Source organism: Schistocerca nitens, chromosome 11, assembly GCF_023898315.1.
Source record: "Schistocerca nitens isolate TAMUIC-IGC-003100 chromosome 11, iqSchNite1.1, whole genome shotgun sequence".
Classification (NCBI taxonomy): domain Eukaryota; kingdom Metazoa; phylum Arthropoda; class Insecta; order Orthoptera; family Acrididae; genus Schistocerca; species Schistocerca nitens.
Window position 1 is genome coordinate 75,174,027 of NC_064624.1, and position 26,645 is coordinate 75,200,671.

The 26,645-nt window shown below is 39.5% G+C and overlaps 1 protein-coding gene across 50 annotated transcripts in view; it reads right to left on the bottom strand.

The window, feature by feature from the left end:
• LOC126212861 (zinc finger protein 83-like) overlaps positions 1–26,645 on the bottom strand; it is a 1,762,073-nt gene that overhangs the window by 519,005 nt on the left and 1,216,423 nt on the right. For 46 of the 50 annotated variants that reach the window (XM_049940350.1, XM_049940352.1, XM_049940318.1 and 43 more), the window contains one exon: positions 18,026–18,085. The exons of the other annotated variants lie outside the window; for them this stretch is intronic. In XM_049940350.1, the coding sequence (XP_049796307.1) occupies positions 18,026–18,085 (60 nt within the window). The remainder of the gene's footprint in view (positions 1–18,025; positions 18,086–26,645) is intronic. 50 annotated transcript variants of the gene reach the window in all.

A 26,645-nucleotide genomic window follows, 5' to 3' on the forward strand; every position in this document is an offset into this window, starting at 1 on the left:
AGATTATGGACCATGGAAGTACCATTACACCCCAGAACAGAAAAAAAGCAACAGAAAATGGCACAAAAAGGGCAAATCTGCACCCACAAAACCCGAAGACTGTCTCTCTGTAGGTAAGGTTCTTAAAAGTCTTTTTCGATTGTAAAGGAGTGTTTCTCATTGATTTTCTCAATCAATGCCATACAGCAAACACTGCACACTACTGACATCTTCCAACCAAACAAAATGTGTATACTGTCAGAACAAGCACGCAGTTCTGATCTCGAACATAATTGTGCTTCGTAACAATGACTGACCCCACACAACTGCCCAAACTACACAAAAAATTCCAAAATTGTTCTGGACCAGACTAGAACTTCCTCCCTACTGTCCAGATGTATCACCCTCCAATTTTCCTTTGTTTGTGCCCTTAAAGTAAGCAGTCAGAGGACATATTTGATGATGATGGGCATATAGAAGTGTTCGTGTACAACTAGCTCCTATCATAGCCGTTCATTTTAAAAAATGGTATCAATCAAGTGCCTATTTTCTGGGAAGATTGGGTTTTCTGTTCAGGATATTATTTGGAACAATTAGTATGTGTATATGAATTTATCTGAAGCTTACATAAACCTCACCATCACACATTGTTATCCTTCTTCCAGCTATTTGATTCATGTTTTTGTTTTTTTACTTTATTTTACAGAAACCTTCAACCTTGGCCTTTCATTCACAAGAAATGAATTCTGTGACTAAGTGAACTTCAATATTTTAAATGCTTACAGCTGTCTCTGCATGAAAAAGCTACAGTTACAAAAAGAGGTCATCCAACACATAATATTCTGATATTCAGCCAGGCTCAAGTAACAGCAATAAACATATTCATAGCTTTAATTCTGAGTGGTCCTAACGGAAAAGTTGACTTTGTGGCTATGGAGTAAAACATCCATTATTTTGCTTAAAATGTCTTCTGTATGGAGGTGATATAATGCAGACAGAATGGTGGCAGAAACATAAACAATGTGAAAGAATAAACTGAAAAGCGTGAGGTCTCAGAGTGTTAGACAATGGAATTTCACTATCACTTTTAGGAACCATAAGCATTAGTGTGGCATACAGACATTCAATCAATGAGCATAACAAATAGGTTAAAAACAATCATTAAATTTTGTCCAGAGTAATAGAGTGCATGTTCTTTTTTAGAAACTTTGAAACATCCCTACATGGAGCAGCTGGCTCAGCAACTTGCGTGCAGTGGAAATATCTTAGACCATGTGGCTACAAACAGGCCACATCTTGTCAACAAAGTCAGTACAGAAATGGTGATTAGTGATCGTGATGTCGTTATAGCAACTATGATTATGACAGTTAATAAAGCAGTCAAGAAGGCTAGGAGACTGTTTCTGCTGGATAGAGCAGATGAGCACTTGTTAACATCTCACTTAGGCAGTGATTGACATCACTTAGTTCCTGTAATATGGATGTCCAGGAATTATGGACAAAGTTTACGCAGATTGTAAACCATGGTCTGGACAGTTTTGTGCCTAGTAATTGGATAATGGATGGAAAAGACCCACATGGTTTAATAACAAAATTTGGAGGATGCTAAGGAAGTATAGGACATTGCTTTCTCAGTTCAAAAAGGAATGTAAAAATAATGACAAGCAAAGGTCAGTAGAGATTCATGCATCTGTGAAAAGATCTATAGCATAGTATAACTACTACCATTGTCACATGTTAGCAAAATATTTGCCAGAGAACCTGTGAAAATTCTGGTCTTGTGTACAATTGCTAAGTGGGTCTAAGGCTTCCATTCATTCCCTTATTGATCACTCTTATGTGGCAGTTGGAGATAGCAAAACGAAAGACAAAGTTTTAAATTTCACTTTCAAGATATCGTTCACGCAGGAGAATTATACAAACTTACCATCATTTGACAATCAGACAGACTCCTGTATGGATGACACAGTAATACACTTCCATGGCATAGAGGGACTACTGAAAGATTCGAAAGCAAATAAATCACAAGGTCCAGATGGAAGCCCAGTTTGATTTTACAAAGAGTACTCTATGGCAATGGTCCCTTAACTTGCATGCACTTATCATGAACCTGTCATCCAGCACGAAGTCCCAAGTTACTGGGAAAAAGCACATGTGACTCTAGTATATACGAAGAGTTAAAAGAATGCACCCATAAAATTTCAGACCAATATCCCTAATTTAGGTTTACTGCACAATTCTTGAACATATTCTAAGTTCGAATATAACAAGATTTCTTGAGACTCAGATGCTTATTTCCACAAACCAGAATGGTTTTCACTCATGCGGAACTCAGCTTGCCCTTTTCCCATATGATATATTGCAAACAATGGATGAGGCACAATAGGCAGATTCCATATTTCTAGATTTCTGGAAAGCATTTAATGCAGTGCCCACTGCAGGCTGTTAATGGAGGTATAAGCATATGGAGTGAGTTCACATGTATGTGAATGACTCAAAAACTTCTGAAATAATAGAAGCCAGTATGTTGCCCTTGATGGAAAGTGTTCATCAGAGACAAGGATATTGTCAGGAGTGTCCAAGGGAAGTGTGACAAGACTACTGCTGTTCGATATATACATAACTGATTTGGTGGACAGAGTAGACAGCAGTCTACAGTTGTTTGCTGATGATGCCATGGCTCACAGTAAAGTGTTAGCTGAGCGACCGTAGGGAGACGCTGAGCGACGGTAGGGAGACGCTGAGCGACCGTAGGGAGGTGCAAGAAGACATACACAAAAATTTGCAGTTCATGTGATTAATCACAGCTAGCCCTAAATGTGGACAATTCTAAGTTAATGTGGGTGGGTAGAAGCATAAAACCTGTAATTTTTAGATACCACATTACTAGTGTCTTGCTTGACACAGTTAATTCATTTAAATATCTGGGCACAACATTGCAAAGTGGCGAATAGTCAACTTCTGTTTATTAGGAGATTTTAGGAAAGTGTGGTTCACCTGTAAAGGAAACTGCAGATAGGATGCTGGTGTGACCTATTCTTGAGTACTGTTTGAGTGCTTGGGATATGTACGAGGTCGGATTGAAGGAAGACATCAAAGTATTTCAGAGGTGGGCCTCTAGATTTGTTACTGATAGGTTAAAACACCGCAAAAGTGTTACAGATGTGCTTTGGAAACTCAAACGGGAATCCCTAGAGGGAGGGTGATGTTCTTTTTGAGAAACATTATTAAGAAAATTTAGAGAACTGGCATTTGTACCTGACTGCTGAATGATTCTACTGCTGCCAACATACATTGTGCCTAAGGACCATGGAGATATGGTATGACAAATTGGGGCTCACACGGAGATATATAGAGAGTCCTTTTTCCCCTCACTCCATTCGCAAGTGGAACAGGAAAGGGAATGACTAGTAGTTGTACAGGGTACCTGCTGCCATGCACCGTATGGTGGCTTGCAGAATATCAATGTAGATGTAAATGATTTAGTAAACATGGGGTATTTGGAGGATTTGTAAATTTTGCATATAAATTAGATTCAAATTTGAAGATACTAAGAGACCAGTGCAGTCTTCTACATTGTTTTAACACCATTTCGAATGAGTAACCTGATCACCTCAAGAAATACCATATCCCATGAGGAGACAAGGGCAGAAATTCGAAAAGTCTGCTTCATAGCAGTCACGGATGATGATAAATGTTTTGGAACACACTCATAAGGTCCTTGTTCTGTGGTATGTATTGAATGCACAAAAATTTGAGCTTTTTGTGGGGATTCTTTTTACAAAACAAAATGCCAAAAATGTATCACAATATAGTTCAGAACTAAGCATAATTCTTCAATGAAATTGACAAACTGATAGCTCAGCTCAGATATCCTGAAGCACTGATTTCTTGAAAGGAAAAAAGCAGGATTTAAAGTAAAAATAACAGCAGTTAATAGTAACCAACATTTCATTCACTGTTACGTACACCAACTTAAATTAATAATGAGAAATGCATTAAGTATTACACACAATATAAAAATATTTTTATTTTATATTCTCACTGTTCCAACATTCTGCTCAATGCCACTACAATGAGCGATATTTCTCAAAAAGCAAGTGAATGTAAGCATTCCACACCCATCTTCTACAAGGTGGAACTTCAAAACATGGATCATAAACAGTAATGGAAATTTCTGAACGGAATAAATGACTAGTAGTTACTGTAAAATATTGAAGCAAGTAATTCAGAAATTGAAGCAGTTTTATTATAAAATATCATAATTATATTGGGCAACAAAATGAAAACTGTATAAAATATAGTGAAGATACTTCATTTCTGTTACTGACAGCTTGGGAGTTATCAGGTTCGGTGAGCAGTGCAATGGAGTATCTGAGACCAGTCTTTAAAAATAACTTCAGTAAAATGGAAATGACACTCAAAACCCCCAAAGATGTAGTATCCATCATAAAATACTTAAAACGTAAGTACTCTAGTGGATATGATAACATATCAGCAAAGTTAATCAAAGAGTGCTCATGTGAGTTGAGTTCTATCTTTAAGTTATCTGTGAAATCAATCTCTTTTCAGCAGAACATTTCCAGACTGGCTAAAATATGCCAAAGTTAAGCCTCTTTACAAGAAGGGGCATAAAAGGATACCATCCAAACTTCACTTTTGACAACTTTCTCAAAAATATTTCAAAAGGTTGTGTTCAACTGTCTCCTTAGGCACCTGACTGCAACTAATATATTGTCCAAGTCACAGTTTGGGTTTCTTAATAATTCCAATACAGAAAAAGCTATTTACACTTACAGTGAGAATGTTCTTTATTCATTAGACAATAAATTAGAGGCTCCTGGCCTTTTGTGTGACTTTTCAAAAACCTTTGCCCATGTGGACTACAGCATTCTCTTAAGTAAATTAGACTAATATAGTGTCACTGCCAGTGCTGCAAAATCGTGCGAGTCCTATCTAACTAACAGGAAACAAAGAGTGTCATTGTAAAATACCTCTGCAGTAACCAGTCAGTTTTCATCTGACTCTTAATTAATCACATGTGGTGTTCCTTAGGGTTCCACCTTGGGTCCATTGCTTTTTCTTGTGTACATTAATGATCTCTCATCTGTTACATTTACACATGCCAAGTTTGTTTTGTTTGCAGATGATACAAACATTGAAATACGAAGAAAGTTAAGTACAGATTTAGAAATAGTTGCTAAGCAAATTATCACTGACATTAATAATTGGTTTAAAGCTTTTTCACTGTCATTAAACTTTGATAAGACCCACTATATGCAGTTCAGAACCTGTGCGAGATTTCCGTGCAGCACGTCTTTAACATATGAAAATATGCAGATTGGAGAGGTTGACTGTATTAAATTTCTGAGGTTACAACTCTATAATAACCTCTGTTGGGAAGAGCATACCACAGAATTGCTTAAGTGCCTAAAAAAAGTCTGTATTTGCAATGAGAATGATGTCAGACATAGGAGATATAATTATAAAAAAATGCATACTTTGCTTACTTTTAAGAATCATTTTCGATGTAAATCGTCATATAGAAACCTGTTCAAGAAACTTTGTATTCTAACCACTGCATTTCAGTATATTTATTCCTTAATGAAATTTGTTGCACGTAATATATCTGTATTTCCAACCAACAGCTCAACAGATACTATCAACACTAGAACTAAAAACAAGCTACATAAAGACCTAAAATCACTTACCTTGGTAAAAAAAAGGGGTCTAATATTCAGGAACACACATTTTTAATAAATTGTCAGCAACCATTAAAAACTTGGTTGCAGATGAAGCACAGTTTAAGAGCTTGAAAGATTTTTTGAGAGGCAACTCTTTCTACTCTATAGATGAATATCTTAACAGAGACTGTTAGACCAGCTTTAGTAAAAATGTCTGTTGAATTTCAGTTTTGACAGCACATGGTCACAAAAGTCAAGATTAGATATTTTGTGTATGATAAATTTATTGAAAGTACATAACAATCCTTCAGTCTTACAGTGTAATAATTCTGTAAATATTAACAGTTCCAGTCTACTGTAATGTATTTGCCTATTTTGACGATCTCCTGACAAATGATCAAGGTAGCAAGCATTACATTTAAATGATTTATGTTTTTTATGTTATACTTTCTGACCCCCCCCCCCCAATGAACCGTAGACCTTGCTGTTGGTGGGGAGGCTTGCAGGCCTCAGTGATACGGATAGCTGTACTGTAGGTGCAACCACAACGAAGGGGTATCTGTTGAGAGGCAAGACAAACGTGTGGTTCAAGATGAGGGTCAAGCAGCCTTTCACTAGTTGCAGGGGCAGCAGTCTGGATGATTGACTGATCTGGCCTTGTAACACTAACCAAAACAGCTTTGTTGTGCTGGTACTGCGAACGGCTGAAAGTAAGGGGAAACTACAGCCATAATTTTTCCCGAGGGCATGCACCTTTACTGCATGGCTAAATGATGATGGCATCCTCTTGGGTAAAATATTTCGGAGGTAAAATAGTTCCCCATTCAGATCTCCAGGCGGGGACTACTCAAGAGGATGTCATTATCAGGAGAAAGAAAACTGGCATTCTACAGATCGGAGTGCGGAATGCCAAATCCCTACCTCGGGCAGGTAGGTTAGAAAATTTAAAAATAATCAAATAGGGGTAATGCTGGAGTAGGTTTAATAATGAATAAAAAAAATGGAGTGCAGGTAAGCTACTACAAACAGCATAGTGAACACATTATTGTGGCCAAGATAGACATGAAGGCCATGCCTACCACAGTAGTACAAGTTTAAATGCCAACTAGCTCTGCAGATGACGAAGAGATTGATGAAAGGTATGATGAGATAAAAGAAATTATTCGGATAGTGAAGGGAGACAAAAATTTAATAGTCATGGGTGACTGGAATATGATAGTAGGAAAAGGAAGAGAAGGAAATGTAGGAGGTGAACATGGATTGGGGGTAAGAAATGAAAGAGGAAGCCACCTCGTAGAAATTTGCACGGAGCATAACTTATTCATAGCTAACACTTGGTTCAAGAATCATGAAAGAAGGTTGAATAGATGGAAGAGGCCTGGAGATACTGGAATGTTTCAGACAGATTATATAATTGTAAGGTAGATATTTAGGAACCACTTTTTAAATTGTAAGACATTTCCAGGGGCAGATGTGGACTCTGACCGCAATCTATAGGTTATGACTGTAGATTACAACTGAAGAAACTGCAAAAAGGTGGGAATTAAAGGAGATGGGACCTGGATAAACCGACTAAACCAGAAAGTTTACAGAGTTTCAAGGAGAGCGTAAGGGAATGGTTGACAGGAATGGGGGAAAGAAACAGTGTAGAAGAATGGGTAGCTTTGAGGAATGAAGTAGTGAAGGCAGCAGAGGATCAAGTAGGTAAAAAGACGAGGGCTAGTAGAACTATACTTCTACATCTACATACATGCTCCGCAATCCACCATATGGTGCGTGGCGGAGGGTACCTCGTACCACAACTATCATCTTCTCTCCCTGTTCCACTCCCAAACAGAACGAGGCAAAAATGACTGCCTATATGCCTCTGTACGAGCCCTAATCTCTCTTATCTTTGTGGTCTTTCGACAAAATATTAGTTGGCGGCAGTAAAATTGTACTGCAGTCAGCCTCAAATGCTAGTTCTCTAAATTTACTCAGCAGCAATTCACGAAAAGAATGCCTCCTTTCCTCTAGAGACTCCCACCCGAGTTCCTGAAGCATCTCCGTAACACTCCCGTGATGATCAAACCTACCAGTAACAAATCTAGCAGCCCGCCTCTGAATTGCTTTTATGTCCTCCCTCAATCCGACCTGATAGGGATCCCAAACACTCGAGCAATACTCGAGAGTAGATCGTATTAGTGTTTTATAAGCAGTCTCCTTTACAGATGATCCACATCTTCCCAAAATTCTACCAATGAATCGAAGATGACTATCTGCCTTCCCCACAACTGCCTTTACATGCTTGCCCCACTTCATATTGCTCTGCAATGTTACGCCCAAATATTTAATCGGCATGACTGTGTCAAGCGCTACACTACTAATGGAGTATTCAAACATTACGGGATTCTTTTTCCTATTCATCTGCATCAATTTACATTTATCTATATTTAGAGTTAGCTGCCACTCTTTACACCTATCACAAATCCTGCCCAAGTCATCTACATCCTCCTACAGTCACTCAACGACGACACCTTCCCGTACACCACAGCATCATCAGCAAACAGATGCGCATTGCTATTCACCCTATGCAAAAGATCATTTATGTAGATAGAAAACAACAGCAGACCTACCACACTTCCCTGGGGCACTCTGGATGGTACCCTCACCTCTGATTAACACTCACCATCGAGGAAAACATACTGGGTTCTATTACTTACGAAGTCTTCAGGCCACTCACATATTTAGGAACCAATCCCATATGCTCATACCTAACTTAGGAGTCTGCAGTGGGGCACCGAGTCTAACGCTTTCTGGAAGTCAAGGAATATGGCATCCTTCTAATACCCTTCATCCATGGTTTGCAAGATATCATGTGAAAAAAGGGCGAGTTGCGTTTTGCAGGAGCGATGCTTTCTAAAGCTGTGCTGATGCTTGGACAGCAACTTCTCTGTCTCAAGGAAATTCATTATATTCGAACTGAGAATATGTTCGAAAATCCTACAAAAACCGATGTTAAGGATATTGGTCTGTAATTTCGAGGATCAGTCCTTCTACCCTTCTTATATACAGGTGTCACCTGCGCTTGTTTCCAGTCGCTCGGGACTTTACGTTGGATAAGACATTCACGATAAATGCAAGCTAAGTAAGGAGCCAATGCAGTACAGTACTCTCTGTAAAACCGAATTGGAATCCTATCAGGCCCTGTCGATTTACTTATTTTTAACCCATTCAGCTGCTTCACAACCCCAGTGATGTCTATCACTATGTCCTCCATACGGGCATCTGTACGAGACTCAAACGGCGGTATGTTTGTATGATCCTCCTGCGTGAAAGATTTCTCAAATGCTAAATTTAAAATTTCAGCTTTCGTTTTGCAGTCTTTCATTGCCAGGCCAGACTGATCAGTGAGTGACTGGATGGAAGCCTTCCACCCGCTTACCGATTTTACATAAGACCAGAATTTCCTTGGGTTTTCAGCAAGATTTTTTGCTAAGGTATGACGGTGGTAGTGGGTGTATGCTTCACGCATCACTCTTTTTACAGCAGTACTAATCTCTACAAACTTTTGCCTGTCCTCATTCTCCCGATCTTTCTTGTACAGTGAGTGCAACTGTCTTTGCTTCCTGAGCATTCTCCAAATTGTGCTGTTGAGCCACGCTGGGTCTTTTCTGTCCGTAACCCACTTTTTCGGCACATACTTGTCCAATGCGTGATTTACAATGTGTTTAAAATTTGACCATAATTCTTCCACGTCCATTGTACCAGACGTAAATGAAGTCGATTCATTTATTAAGTGGGGTGCTAACCACTGCTTATCTGCTCTTTCTAGTAAGAATACTCTCCTAGCCTTCTTGACAGACTTTTAAACTTTCGCAACCATAGTCGTAATGACAACATCATGATAACTAATCCCTGTCTCAACACTGACACAGTCGATGAGGTCTGGTCTGTTTGTGGCTACCAGATCTAAACAATTTCCATTACGCGTTGGCTGTTGATTTAGCTGCTCAAGACAGTTTTCAGATAATGTGTTCAAGAGTAATTCACACGACTGCTTGTCTTTACCACCTTGGGTAACAGAAAATGTACTGAATTTAATTGATGAAAGATGATCATATAAAAATGCAGTAAATGAAGCAGGCAAAAAGGAATACAAACGTCTCAAAAATGAGATCGACAGGAAGTGCAAAATGGCTAAGCAGGGATGGCTAGAGGACAAATGTAAGGATGTAGAGGCTTATCTCACTAGGGGTAAGATAGATACTGCCTACAGGAAAATTAAAGAGACCTTTGGAGATAAGAGAACCACTTGTATGAACATCAAGAGCTCAGATGGAAACCTAGTTCTAAGCAAAGAAAAGAAAGCAGAAAGGGGGAGGGAGTATATAGAGGGTCTATACAAGGGCGATGTACTTGAGGGCAATATTATGGAAATGGAAGAGGATGTAGATGAAGATGAAATGGGAGATAAGATACTGCGTGAAGAGTTTGACAGAGCACTGAAAGACCTGAGTCGAAACAAGGCCCCCGGAGTAGACAACATTCCATTGTAACTACTGACGGCCCTGGGAGAGCCAGTCCTGACAAAACTCTACCATCTGGTGAGCAAGATGTATGAAACAGGTGAAATACCCTCAGACTTCAAGAAGAATATAATAATTCCAATCCCAAAGAAAGCAGGTGTTGACAGATGTTAAAATTACCGGACAATCAGTTTAATAAGCCACAGCTGCAAAATACTAACACGAATTATTTACAGACGAATGGAAAAACTAGTAGAAGCCGGCCTCGGGGAAGATCAGTTTGGATTCCGTAGAAATACTGGAACACGTGAGGCAATACTGACCTTACGACTTATCTTAGAAGAAAGATTAAGGAAAGGCAAACCTACGTTTCTAGCATTTGTAGACTTAGAGAAAGCTTTTGACAATGTTGACTGGCATACTCTCTTTCAAATTCTAAAGGTGGCAGGGGTAAAATACAGGGAGCGAAAGGCTATTTACAATTTGTACAGAAACCAGATGGCAGTTATAAGAGTCGAGGGACATGAAAGGGAAGCAGCGGTTGGGAAGGGAGTAAGACAGGGTTGTAGCCTCTCCCCGATGTTATTCAATCTGTATATTGAGCAAGCAGTAAAGAAAACAAAAGAAAAATTCGGAGTAGGTATTAAAATCCATGGAGAAGAAATAAAAACTTTGAGGTTCGCCGATGACATTGTAATTCTGTCAGAGACAGCAAAGGACTTGGAAGAGCAGTTGAACGGAATGGATGGTGTCTTGAAGGGGGGATATAAGATGAACATCCACAAAAGCAAAACGATTATAATGGAATGTAGTCAAATTAAATCAGGTGATGCTGAGGGAATTAGATTAGGAAATGAGACAAAGTAGTAAAGGAGTTTTGCTATTTGGGGAGCAAAATAACTGATGATGGTCGAAGTAGAGAGGATATAAAATGTAGACTGGCAATGGCAAGGAAAGCGTTTCTGAAGAAGAGAAATTTGTTAACATCGAGTATAGATTTAAGTGTGAGGAAGTCATTTCTGAAAGTATTTGTATGGAGTGCAGCCATGTATGGAAGTGAAACATGGACGGTAAATAGTTTGGACAAGAAGAGAATAGAAGCTTTCGAAATGTGGTGCTACAGAAGAATGCTGAAGATTAGATGGGTAGATCACATAACTAATGAGGAAGTATTGAATAGGATTGGGGAGAAGAGAAGTTTGTGGCACAACTTGACCAGAAGAAGGGATCGGTTGGTAGGACATGTTCTGAGGCATCAAGGGATCACCAATTTAGTATTGGAGGGCATCGTGGAGGGAAAAAATCGTAGGGGGAGACCAAGAGATGAATACACTAAGCAGATTCAGAAGGATGTAGGTTGCAGTAGGTACTGGGAGATGAAGAAGCTTGCACAGGATAGAGCAGCATGGAGAGCTGCATCAAACCAGTCTCACGACTGAAGACCACAACAACAACAACAGTTACGATAGTTACTTTTAAAATAATAAATGGTTTACTTAGTTTTCTTCCATGTGTCTCATTTTCATTTGACGGCCTCTTATATCATAATTACCTAGACTGTTGCAGTTCCCATGACTAGATAAGAGGCAGAATGCTGCTTTTAACAATGGAAAGGATAAAAACTTTTCTAAGATGCATTACGAATTCAGAAAGGGTAAATGTGTTGGCAGTGCTTTCAATGAAGAAAAGTTTCCACACAATGGAAACCTACACACACACACACACACACACACAAACACACACACACACATACATACACAGAGAGAGAGAGAGAGAGAGAGAGAGAGAGAGAGAGAGAAATTGGCACACAGAGCTTTGAACATGGCTTTTCAACTTTGCAGTCCAACACCATGATCACTGAACCACAATGCCCTGGCTGTTTTACACTGCTCCTTATTGCTTCTTGAGCTTGAACTGTTCACTGTTTCCATTTTGCTTTTTTTTTCCTTCCTGTTTTCATGCTTGATACATGTTCAGTTATTAACAGGCTCTGTTACCATTAAATCTGAGGGGGGATGTGATGGGGAGTTCCACTCATACATTGTCACCCAGAAAACAACACAAATTTTCTTATCTGTTTGGGCAATTTAAAACAAGAAGAGTGGCTTTCACTTTAAAATCAACAGAACAAGCTTTAACTGTAGCAATTTACATTTAAGAAGTAAAAATTGTATGAATTTATTCTTTCACGATTTTATGAAGTTTCTGAACAAATTTTCTCTTTATACATGATTGTTTCCTTTTACACAATTTTAGAATAAAGGCTAAAGATTTTATGAAGTAGCACTCACACTAATTTCAACTATGAGCCACCTCTGTTCACCCCACCCATTGACGGAACAGAATGGCGAAGTCAAGTAAGCAAAATCTGCCATTGAATGTACAGTACTACTGTTCACTTAAATTAGATAACCTCCTCTTACCCCACACATACTCTTCTTAGGGTAGTAGATTTTGTGCTTTGGTGTTTCTTAATTTTTATTTTGTTGTTAGCATGTCTGTGGCACATTGTGAAGGTTGCATGTGAAGTTGATCATTTCTGCAAGAGTGAATCTTCCTGATTTTAAAGGCTAAAGGAAAGGAAAAAAACGACAGTACATATGAGGATGAAACTGCTCTATATGCTAAAGCATCTCAGAAAATTTTCCACGTCACATGCCAACTATTATCTTTGGAGTCCAGCACGACTGCATGAAATGAAAATGATGTCTCCACAGTAGCGAGCACAAGCTGTAGTGTGGTTTGTAGAAGTAATATATCCAGTTATTGTACAAAGAAATTATCCTAGGTTGTATGGATGTGATTCACCTGGTGTTGAAACGGTTAAGAACTGGGATCATAAGTTTCTAGCAACTGGAACTGTTCTGGAAATTCTGGTGGTGAACTTCATAATGTTTTGGAATAGGCAGCAGAGGACATCAGACAAGCATTTCTTAGGAGCCCACATACCTCAATTCGGCAGGCAAACTGATGTTCCCTGATCAATGCTGCACCATGAAGTGCACATACTTCACCATATGTATTATTATAAAGAGCAAATTCTGTAACCAAGTGACAAACCATGCTGACAATAATTTTCTATGGATATGCTGAAGCATATTGACATGAATGGCAGCTTTCTAGAAATATGTTTATTCTCAGATGAGGAAATCTTCCATGTATCAGGAATGGTTAATCAACATGATGTTCAGATATGGGGTTTGGAACTTCTGCACACTACTATTGAACATGTTTGCAACAGCCCTACACTGAGGATCTGATGATGTCTGACAACATGTTTTCTGAATTGTTCTGCTTGGCAGAAAACATAGTGAAGGGGTCAGCATATCTGGATATGTTTGAGCAGTTTATATACGAAACTTGCAAACCAACATTGACTTTCAACAAGATGGAGCTCTGTAACGTTGGTCATTATTTGTTTGGAAGTTCAGGGATATGAAATTCCCCAGTTGCTGGACTGAATGCAGATAACCCATTGACTGGCCACCAACATTCCCTTAAAATTGTCCTGCTTAGATTAGAGAAGGACCGCATGTATGTGACCAAAAAGGATGCCATTCGTATGTTAAGATGTGATACTGATGTGATTATAACAGTGACACATGACATGTTACAAAGAACATGGCAAGAAATTGAAAACAAAGTTCATATTCTTCATGCTAACAATTGTTAACATGTAGAGGTGTACTGATGATTATTAAAAAGCTTCTTTGAGATGCTCCAACATATGACACCATTTCATTATCATATCTACTGAAGTTCTTCTTGAGCTTCTAAAATTTTGGAAGTTTGGAAGGGACACCATGGATAGGTACAAACTAACACCCTGCACTGGCATAAATAATATGATAAATACACTACTGGCCATTAAAATTGCTACAGCACGAAGATGATGTGCTACAGACACGAAATTAAACCAACAGGAAGAAGATGTTTTGATATGCAAATGATTAGCTTTTCAGAGCATTCATTCACACAAGGCTGGTATGGGTGGCGACACCTACAACATGCAGACATGAGGAAAGTTTCCAACCGATTTCACATACACAAACAGCAGCTAACCGGCGTTGCCTGGTGAAACATTGTTGTGATGCCTCGTGTAAGGAGGAGAAATGCCTACCATCACATTTCCAACTTTGATAAAGGTTGGATTGTAGCCTATCGCGAATGCGATTTATCATATCGTGACATTGCTGCTCTCGTTGGTCGAGATCCAGAGACTGTTAGCAGAACATGGAACCGGTGGGTTCAGGAGGGTAATACGGAACGCTATGGTGGATCCCAATGGCCTCATATCACTAGCAGTCTAGATGACGGGCATCTTATCCGCACGTCTCGATCCCTGAGTCAACAGATGGGCACAATTGCAAGACAAAAACCATCTGCACGAACAGTTCGATGACGTTTGCAGCAGCATGGACTATCAGCTCGGAGACCATTACTGCGGTTACCCTTGACACTGCATCACAGACAGGAGTGCCTGCGATGGTGTACTCAACGACGAACCGGGTGCACGAATGGCAAAACGTCATTTTTTCGAATGAATCCAGGTTCTGTCTACAGCATCATGATGGTCGCATCCGTGTTTGGCAACATCGCAGTGAACACACATTGGAAGCGTGTATTCGTCATCGCCATACTGGTGTATCACACAGCATGATGGTATGGGGTGCCATTGGTTACATGTCTCGGTCACCTCTTGTTCGCACTGACGCCACTTTGAACAGTGGATGTTACATTTCAGATGTGGTATGACCCGTGGCTCTACCCTTCATTCGATCCCTGCGAAACCCTACATTTCAGCAGGATAATGCATGACCGCATGTTGCAGGTCCTGTATGGGCCTTTCTGGATACAAAGAATGTTACACTTCTGCCCTAGCCAGCACATTCTCCCAGTCTCTCACCAATTGAAAACGTTTGGTCAATGGTGACCGAACAACTGGCTCATCACAATACGCCAGTCACTACTGTGGTATCATGTTGAAGCTGCATGGGCAGCTGTACCTGTACATGCCATCCAAGCTCTGTTTGACTCAATGCCCAGGCATATCAAGGCCGTTATTATGGCCAGAGGTGGTTGTTCTGGGTACTGATTTCTCAGGACCCATGCACCCAAATTGCGTGAAAATATAATCACATGACAGTTCTAGTATAATATATTTGTCCAATGAATACCCGTTTATCATCTGCATTTCTTCTTGGTGTAGCAATTTTAACGGCCAGTAGTGTATTTGTTCAGAAACGTTTTTACGCAAGCTGCTTCAACAGTCAAATATTCTGCTCACGAATAAACAACAAAAGTCTTGATGGTACTAGATAACTAAATTGAAAACAAGATGCAAGGATAAAGAGGAAGAGCAATATGACTGCCTTCTAATGTTGTTGCTCTTGCTGAGCTGCTGTTATATCTTCTGGAGCAATCAAATCCGGTGGTTTGAAAAGTTTGTGCAACACCCTTTATCTGTTCCCCACAGTGAGTAGAAATGTTCTTATGACATTTGTTAAGGGCATCCACTATTAATTTCACTCCAGCAATTGATAAATTCAACTACCACTACTCGCCCCTTCATCTTACGACCCTTGGAAATTTTGGTAAGAACATTAGTCTCTCATAACAGCGAATTCACCATCCAGCATTTGCAGTTCAGCAAGACATAGAGTTGATGTTTCATATTGGGTCAACATGCTGCTGCTCTTGGCGGTTTATAAAAGTGTGAACTTACTTTGTGAGAAAAATAGATGGTGACCATTAATCTTCACAAAAAATCCAAGATGCAATTTTAAGATAAGTAACAGTCACTTACTATGTAATAACTGTAATTGGCATGCACTCTCTCTCTCTCTCTCTCTCTCTCTCTCTCTCTCTCTCTCTCTCTCAACAACACCAATAATAATAATAATAATAATAATAATAATAATAATACTTTAGTCCCCTATGGGAGTTCAATTTTCGCAGCTGCCATGTTGTTCTTGAAGAAATTAAATTGAGAACAAAAATTCACTAAAATTATTGAGATTGTAAGAACTAATAGGCTGCTTATCAAGGAAAACATTAACATCTATGGCAAAACAAGTCAAATTTAATAACAGAATTTCAGGTTCCACCATGAAAAATATGTGATAGGATATTTCTGGCACTACATCACATAAAATGCAAAGAAGTTAAGGATACTGCAAGGCTGAGAACCGGTTCCTAGAGGCTTTAAGTTTTTTAAGTCCTTTGCAAAATCTAAGATGTTCCACATAGAGATTTCTGTGTAGAAATACCTGCTGTTAGCAAATTTAAGAATACACAGAATATCAGCAAAACTGTCAGCAATTATCATTAGAAAGATCAAAAAATATTTGTAACACATACAAAATGTGTGATCAGAATTACAGGATGTTTTCTTTACTTGACAAGCCCATAATTACACCCTCATAGCACACACAACGCAGAGAACAAGTGAGCTTTACCTTAAAGTGTTGGCACTCAGTGACTACTGCTCCTGATCATCAATGCAGTGGAAGAGGGAGTTTTCTCCTGGCTGGAACTTGCAGTAATGCAAACAAAATACTCCATCACTATCAGTGAGATGTACTGATATTGTGTTTGGAGACATCTTTGCCTCAATCATCACTGATGGTTGTACCAGGAGGCAAATATAGCTGAAGTAACTCCTTAGTTTATATTTGGATTAACAATTATTACAACTAACTGAACTATTGTGAGTATAAAGTGTCTGAAATCAAGTGGAAGTTCCTTGAACAACAGCACGTCAGTATCATCTTTCAATAACAATTTTCTGCTGTTGAACTGATACTTCCATTTAAAAAGTAGCAAAAATGTAACTGCATTGGGTGTAGTGTCTCTTCAATTTTTCTGTAATGAAATAAAACTAACCAGCACAGGAAACAACAAAAATGTATCTGAAAAGCATGTTTCATTCAGTCAAGGTTTCCCCTTGTGGAAGCAGGATCAATTTTCCTATATTTCTAAATACTTTTTTTTTTCTACAGTGCACGCAGAGTGGATTTTTGCTCCCTATTTCTCTTCCCCCTTTCAATTACATTACTACCTGATGTATTATTTACTCCTATTTTCTTATCTGTCTACTACTTAAGAGATGGAATTAAGATCTTTGTTTTTAAATCAAGGTCAGTACTCTGCACTGTACATGTCCAAGAGCTTTATTTTCATAGCATGCCATACATAACACAATACTTTTAATGTTCCTTCTAATTAATATATAGCAGGACTGTAAAAATATACAAGTCCCCCTCAGCTGTAACATATGGGGAGGGCAGCAAAGAACAGAAGCTGACCTCATCATTTATCAAAACAGAGTTCTTAGAAGTTATAGCATTTTCACACATTTTAAAACATTATCAAACACGTGGATGCATGTGTACATCTGAGGCAGCCCACAAATAGTCTCCCAATTCAGTAAACATATTACTTTGGATCTCATTATCATGCTTAAAAACAGCCACTTCTGAATCCTGCCACATGAATATACATTCTCAGTCAACATCTCGAATTACCTTGATAAACTCAATGGGAAGCAAACATAAATTAAAATTCTGATTGATATTCAAAGAATGTTTATATAGTTATTTATTTACAGTCATAAATAAATGTCATTTCACAGCACACATTGATTTTTTGGTTCTCTATCAGCTGAGTCTGCAGATGCAACAAAAAGACTATTTCAAATTTCCATGGTTTCAAACCATCTTAGATGGTAGCCAATACATCATCCACATTTTTCCACTTAAATGTAATTTTATTTACTAAGTAAATAACTATATGGCAGCTTGAAGTCAGAATAAAAGTAAGATAACATCTTTACATTAAGGAAGTATGGCTTACCTCCTGATCTGTTATATCCAATGGGTCACATTCATGAAGACAGTCATCAAATTCCAAACCCTGCACAAATTGAAGAGCATTAATACGAAAATTAAAATACACTGTTGTGTTTAGAACCCTAGTTTTTGGTACTATATCCTTAGTCAAAGAAAAAACATGCAATCTCGCTGTTGGTTTCATTTAAAATGTTGTGTACTGTCATCATGATACATGGGAAATCAACATTTTTTAACACTAACGAATGATTGAAGACAAATTTCAAATTATTGTAGAGACAAAGCTACCCATATAATTATGGTCCCACAAGAACATATTGTGATAGTCTTGCAAAGTGTTTAGCAGTAAGTAACATCTACAAACAAGATACACACATTATGTAACTTAATATCAGCCACTCAAAAAGTCCTGCTAATGTCATCATTCTTTTCAATTATATTCCATAGACAAATTTTAGTTGGTTATGCTATCGGCACAATAAGAATTTACTGTACTTAGCTGTGAGCTAGAATCATTTCTTTATTCATACATTATGAAAACAGGTATTGCTAAATAGGAGGTGGAGTATTGAAACAACCAATTTTTGGTACAGATTATAACACAAACCCATGTAAAAGTATTTCCTTTATAAATGTTGAAAATCCATGGATCCCAACTGGGATATTTCAATTCTTAATGAGGAATCTAAATTCACTATTGAGCAACCCATCACAAAAGTTCAACGTAGATTTCTTAAAACATTCAAATTGTGCTTAGTAGCTTCACTGGCGTTACAACACTGCTACAATACACTATTGGTGTGGGCACTACATGGGCAAACAACGCCTTGATAATTACCGGGGAAAAGAACCCCATGAGAGGAAACAAAAAATCATCACGCGAGTCAATCTACAGAAAACAGAAATAAATCATTAGAGAGACAAGCATGGGAATAACTCAGCATGCATCTGGCATGGGCGGCCGTCGGCTTAGCACTAAGGAACAACATTCAACATAATGTGAAAGGCAAGGTCCATGGTAGATGAACTCAGTGTAAGTACTGCCCCACGTGACTTACAGCTGTCCACAAATTAACATCTCCATCTATGGATCCGCCCATACCCTTCACTGCATGTGTCCTCCATGGTGGCTTACACACTAGTACGAAGTGTTATCCAGGCAAGGGTATCTGCCTCTATCACAACATCCACTAGTGGGAATACTAAACCCTCCTCCCAAGAAAGGCGAGTAAGACTGACAATAGCCAGGCTTTGACCACTATGTCTACTGCAGAACGAGAGAACCCAGCATTGGACTGAGCTCATAAAACAGGCAATGCAAACAACACTGATTACAGCAGAAAGGCATGGAGTTGAGGAGCCAACAGGGGTCCACCAGCAGCAGTGGAGGAAAGATAAGTGAGGTGGAGGCACAGGTGAAAGCAGAGGGGGGGAGGGGAGGAAGGAGGAGAAGGAGGAGGAGGAGGAGGAGGAGGAGGAGGAGGAGTTGATCAAAATCCATGGGCTCCACATTAGAAGATGCACGTGCATACTTCACTAGGCCCAAGGCTTTAGGCAATGGGAGAACAGCAGATGGTGTGGAGGGGGGACAATGGGAAAGAACACTGCTGCCAGTAGGAGTCCACACATCAAACAATCTCATGACCAATCTTGTCACCTAGACGACCAGAAGACTGGTGGTGAAGTCACGACAGGGTGCAGGCACAACTGATTGCATGACAGGTCTGCTGTCCCAACTGGCATCCATCACAAACAACTGCCAAATTTTGTGCCCCAGCAAAATACCCAGCAGACGCCCCTGCCACTGGCTGAAGAACTGGAGCCAAACAGCAGCCCTAAGAAAAAAAAACACAGCATGATACTCTGGGTGCAACAATTACAGAAGCCCCATGGCGTGTGCCCATGCAAACATTGTGCCAGATTGTGTCTGTTGTCTGATGTCACCCGGTATGTAGCCAGAAAGCTTGACAATGCATTGCTGTGGAAAGAGAAATACACCGACTGCTTCATGGGGAACTTAAATGTACGCACAGAGCACTCCATGTCTGAGTTAGATGTCAGATGAAATGGTGTGGTAGTGAGATACTGAATCCCACTGCAGACACAAAAGACCTCAAACTCCTGCAACACAAATTTCCTACTGTTATTGGATACCAGGGTCCTGTGGAAACTCTCAATGGCAAAAATAATCAATAATGCCTGAACAGTGGCAATCTAAATTGTGTAGGACAGTTCGGCTATGTGCAGGAAATTGGACAATGCAATGATAATCAACAATCACATTACTGTCCAAAACCAAACACACACAAGTGACGTGCCCCCTGTCCCAGGGGTGCTCTGGTTTGGACAAGAAAGAAAGTGGCACAGTAGCTTATGCAGCCTGGTTCTGTGCACAAGCCCCACAAGTCCACATGAGACATTTGATGTCACTACTAACTGCAGGCCAGGACATCTGCAGGGCACCAGGGGTCATTTACCATACACACCTAACTGCACGCCCACCAATTGGCAGAAATGACATCCTTGCCACCATCGTCATCCAAAATGAGTCCATTAAATTGGCAATGTTGTCTAAAGAAACTCTGGGCAAAGTTAATGCCCTAGTCTGAATTTCAGAATCATGAACTAAGTAGACAATCACAGCCCGAATCAGCAAATCTGTATAAGAGACAGCACATCTGGGACACACAAAACTACACTTAAGCAATAGACATTGAAAATCGGCAATAAAGGTCACATATTACTGCCCAGGGCACTTGTGGTGAAGACCAAAACCAACAAACAGCACCATGGGCTTTGTGGGTACAGAAAAAAACCTGTACCATTGGTGTAGTTTGCTGCTGGTGGGGCAAGCTCTTGAAGCAACTCTACATTCTGGTTCATTAGTGATGTCGTCATTCTTTGCTGCTTCTTTTGTATTCCTGCCAGTATTGCACACATGCTGGGTCCATGGTGGCCCAAAATTAACCCTGGGGAATAGGAAAACAAAAAATAGGGGCATCAAATACATAAGAACGTTCCTCGTCACCATTTTAGTATTTGCACCGGAGTGGCAACACTACTGCATTACACTATAGGTGTGAACATTTAACAGGCTCAAATGGGCTCAACAATGAGTGGGGAATACACCATGTGTGAGGAAATGAAAACTTGCCATAAATCAGTCTACAGGAAATGGAAAGTCTGAACCATCATAGAGATGTGCATGAGGATAACCCAGCATGCAGCTGGCATGGGAGGCTGTCAGCTGATCACTAAACAACACTCAGCATGATGTGCAAGGCAATGGGAACAACAGTTGAACTCAGTGTAAGCACTGGCCTATTCGGCTTACAGCTGCCCGTAGGTAAACACCCCTGTCAGTGGATCTACCCATACTATATGCTACATGTGACTTCCATGTCAGGTTTCTGCAGCACTACCCTTCTGACTTCATCATGTCTGCTGATAGCGATGTTAAACTGGGAAAATAATGAGTTGGAAACATAATTCTACTGTTACAAATTGATTCAAATAGTAAATTTTCCACACCCAAATTCGTAAGATTTTCGTAGACACAGCTCAGTCTCAAAACACTCATTGTTAACATACTAGCAGACCATGATGAATAACAAGTGAAAATTAACATAATAAGACTGTATTGTGTGCCCTTCTGTCTAAGGGACTAAATGCTGTGCTACAAACTACTAGTCAGTCCTTAGGATTTATTGCTTCTTTCACATTTGGATATTATTAGATAACAAGAAATATGTCAAGAAGCACCTGAATGTGGAGTAAAAATGAAAGTGTAGGACTATGTTTAAGCAACTAAGTCAATTCAATTCATGGCCTGGGGAAGGTATGGTCACACTTGCTCGATCGTAAGTCAACGCTGGTTATAATATTTGTGTAAGTTGATCCTGAACTATATAATTAAAAACAAAATACAGGGTGTTACAAAAAGGTACGGCCAAACTTTCAGGAAACATTCCTCACACACAAAGAAAGAAAATATGTTATGTGGACATGTGTCCGGAAACGCATACTTTCCATGTTAGAGTTCATTTTATTACTTCTCTTCAAATCACATTAATCATGGAATGGAAACACACAGCAACAGAACGTACCAGCGTGACTTCAAACACTTTGTTACAGGAAATGTTCAAAATGTCCTCCGTTAGTGAGGATACATGCACCCACCCTCTATCGCATGGAATTCCTGATGCACTGATGCAGCCCTGGAGAATGGCATATTGTATCACAGCCGTCCACAATACGAGCACGAAGAGTCTCTACATTTGGTACCGGGGCTGCGTAGACAAGAGCTTTCAAATGCCCCAATAAATGAAAGTCAAGAGGGTTGAGGTCAGGAGAGCGTGGAGGCCATGGAATTGTTCCGCCTCTACCAATCCATCGGTCACCGAATCTGTTGTTGAGAAGCGTACAAAAACTTGAACTCAAATGTGCAGGAGCTTCATTGTGCATGAACCACATGTTGTGTCGTACTTGTAAAGACACATGTTCTAGCAGCACAGGTAGAGTATCCCGTATGAAATCATGATAACGTGCTCTATTGAGCGTAGGTGGAAGAACATGGGGCCCAATCAAGACATCACCAACAATGCCTGCCCAAACGTTCACAGAAAATCTCTGTTGTTGACGTGATTGCACAATTGCGTGCAGATTCTCGTCAGCCCACACATGTTGATAGTGAAAATTTACAATTTGATAAATTTGGAATAAAGCCTCATCCGTAAAGAGAACATTTGCACTGAAATGAGGATTGACACATTGTTGGGTGAACCATTCGCAGAAGTGTACCCGTGGAGGCCAATCAGCTGCTGATAGTGCCTGCACACACTGTACATGGTACAGAAACTACTGGTTCTCCCGTAGCACTCTCCATACAGTGACGTGGGTTATCGTCAACTGCACGAAGAATTGCCTCGTCCACTGCAAGTGTCCTCGTCATTCTAGGTCTTCCCCAGAAGTGAGTCATAGGCTGGAATGTTACGTGCTCCCTAAGACACAGATCAATTGCTTCAAACGTCGTCCTGTCGGGACACCTTCATTCAGGAAATCTGTCTCACTACAAACGTACCATGCCATACATCAAATGGGCATCTGCCAACTCCGCATCTGTAAACATTGCACTGACTGCAAAACCACGTTCGTGATGAACACTAACCTGTTGATGCTACGTACTGATGTGCTTGATGCTAGTACTGTAGAGCAATGAGTCGCATGTCAACATAAGCACCGAAGTCAACATTACCTTCCTTCGATTGGGCCAACTGGCGGTGAATCGAGGAAGTACAGTACATACTGAGGAAACCATGAGCTCTAACATGGAAATGAAGCGTTTCCAGACACATGTCCACATAACATCTTTTCTTTATTTGTGTGTGAGGAATGTTTCCTGAAAGTTTGGCCGTACCTTTTTGTAACATCCTGTATATTCAATGTTTCCCTAAGGCAGCACGCCTAGTCCCTGTCTGAAAATACAAGAGAGCAGGATGTATTCTTTTTAGGGCAGGGTCTATGTCAACTTATGTACACTAAAAGAATTCACACTTGTAATAAATGTGAATTTTAGGCACCCATGACAAACATGTAGTACACAAAAGAATTGATATCAAGAAGAGTCACAGCAAGTATTGTTATACATATAGCTACAACTCTTCAGATTCTACTCCTGATGGCCTGCAAATAACTAAAGAAAAGAAAAGTGCAATAACACAACATTACTGGAAAATTTCAACCAGGCAATCAATGTTTAATTAACTGTAATGCATCATTCACCTTCCTCAATTAGCAGATGACATACTTTTACTCCACATGCAGTATGTATATAAAATGAATGCATGCAGAATTCTCAGCACCTTCTGGTTCCAAATTTAGTTCTTTATCCTCCTTGATAAAATCAGTTGACATTTACACACCTTTGTTCTTATGAGCATCATCATAATTTTAAATGATTCCAATCTTCTGTTCAAAGGAAAATGTAACGAAGCCAATTTGCTGATGCATCATTTACTACCACGTACTGACATGATGTCATCCCAATGCTACAACACACATCGGTCTTTGCTGAGAATTAGACAGTTCTTTCACTTTTGTATTGTACGTCATGGAATTTATAGACCTTTAAATTTATGTTCAGACCTGACATCCTGCCACCAGAAACAGTGTTATCTGTATTCTATCCAGTCATTTTAAAAACTTACTTCAACGAGTAGTTGGAAAATCTGTCAGTTAGTTAAAAATATGGTCAGGCATGCAAGTTATATGACGTGACCACTGAAGTCTCCTAGTCTTCAATTTCTGGAGAAAAGATAGGTAGTTGTGGCAATTTTTGGGCCTCGGTTCTTCCTTCATGAACATCAATCTTTATCTTGGAGAAGACCAACGCTCTTCACCAAGATGTTACGCTGACAAAGTAACAGTTCTCTTTTGCTGCCTTTGGCACACTCTTGCTTTTGTCTTAATTTACTGCCAGTTAAACCGTAACTATATAATATGACTAGGCTGTAGGATTTTTGGAGATAGCGTTCAAAGTCACTATCTTTTTCATATTAAACTGTTATGGGTTGCTCTACAACACACACTTTTTACATTCACAATTTGTCTCTTTGGTTTATTTTTAACATTCTTCCAGTCTATCAAAATCAGAACTACTGGTAGGAGCAGTTGTACTATTTATCTACATGTGACACAGCAACATGTACCTCAGCATTAACTGCACTTTTAGGCCTTTGCAGATGCTATATGTTGGAGAAGCTCAGTTGGTTGGTTCCCTCCTATGCAATGCATTATCTGGAATCACCTACATATATCTTGTGAAGAGACCATGAGGATAAAATCAGAGACATTAGAGCCCACCCAGAGGCATACCAACATCCTCCTCTCCTCGAACAATACGAGACTGGAATAGAAGGGAGAACCGATAGAGGTACTGAAGGTACCCTCTGCCACACACAGTCAGGTGGCTTGCAGAGTATGGATGTGGATGTGGAATTATATAGCATGTACAGATGCAGCATAAAAACAAATCACACACCACATAGTGATTATACTTTTGCTCATTTCCATGGTCTAAAATTAACTACCTTTGTAACACGCAATAATATACAGGAAGTAAAGAGTAACTGTTTACAATGTATCAGAATAGTGTATGGGAAGTCAGACAAACACACTGAAATAAGACACTTGTGGTCCATCAAGACAAGAAACAGCCTCAAATTGGCCTACATACACACTAAGCTACAGCGCGTATGCTGCCACAGGAGATTTTGTCTAAAATTGGCCTTTAATATCAGAACCCATTGCTCTTGCACTTTAAAGATGCAAAACTGATGTTCATATAATTCTTAGCACAAAATATTATGAAATAATGGCACACAATTAATGATAAAATTGTTTTGTTTTCTGGTTGCTTTACTATGAAACTGTTGTGCTAGTAAGAGTTAAGTTTACATCTAATTATAAATATAATATGTTTTTGCATAACGTTTACAAAACCCTTTTTCCTTTCATTACGCTCACAGGAATTTTAAATTAACTATGTCAATGGAATAGCCATCTAACCTGGACATAGACAAAAATCAGAGGATATTCAAGTCACATGTTGTGTGCATGCTCTGTGGTTTTTGTGAGATAAATTGAGGTTTTGCCGGGTCTGAGTGAGCACAAATTTCCTAACTCAAATTGTTTTATCATTACTTCTCCTATACTGCTCTGGTACATTGTAAACTATTATTGCTTACACCCTGTATCAGTACGAATTCACCACATGTATCTAAAGTCACCAGCTTTTACAGTTTTGAATACATGTGTGGAATACGTTCAAAGTGTACATGGAGAACAAATCTTCAATTTGTGAGCAGTTAATGTCTGAGTGAGTGAAGTAATGTTTCACAACAATGGAGTGAGTCATATACTTTGAGTCAATGGAAGAAACGTGAAAAAAGTACATGCTTCCAGCAGGTATGTAAATGATTAATTTTTATTTTTCTGTGACAAGCAGAACATCCATCGGAGTACAATAGTGTTGATTGTTAACTGGCCTGGTAGGGTATATAACAGGCAAGAACATTGCAAGATGCTGAGTGATGACTATGAGGTGCCTTTGTGGGCCTCCATTTGGTTAGCTTATCAAACTATGCAATATCAAAATTTGTGCTGCATTCAGATGCAATAATTACCTGATGCTGGACTGCATGGTAATGAGAGGCAGGTATACTTGCAAGGTTCCAGTCGATGAAGTCTAACCACCACAAGGAAGAATTACTGTATTGCACAAGCAGCACTCATAGATGCTTCACGTCAGCATCTGCCATCCAAGAACAAATAATGGACTCCCTACATCATTCTGTGTCATCTAGCACCACTTGTCAGAGACTAGCAGCAGCTCGACTATGGAATTACTGCTCTATATGTAGACTGCCAGTAACACCATAACACAAACAGCTGCATTTGGAGGAGTGCTGTGACCAGGAAGCATGGTCTGATGATGAACAGTGTCACATTGTATAAAGCAATGAATTACATTTCTGCACTACCCCGCATGGCTCTCGTTGGTGAGTATGGTGGCAACCTGGTGAAAGGTCTCAGTCCTCTGATATTTTAGAAAGGCACAATGGTGT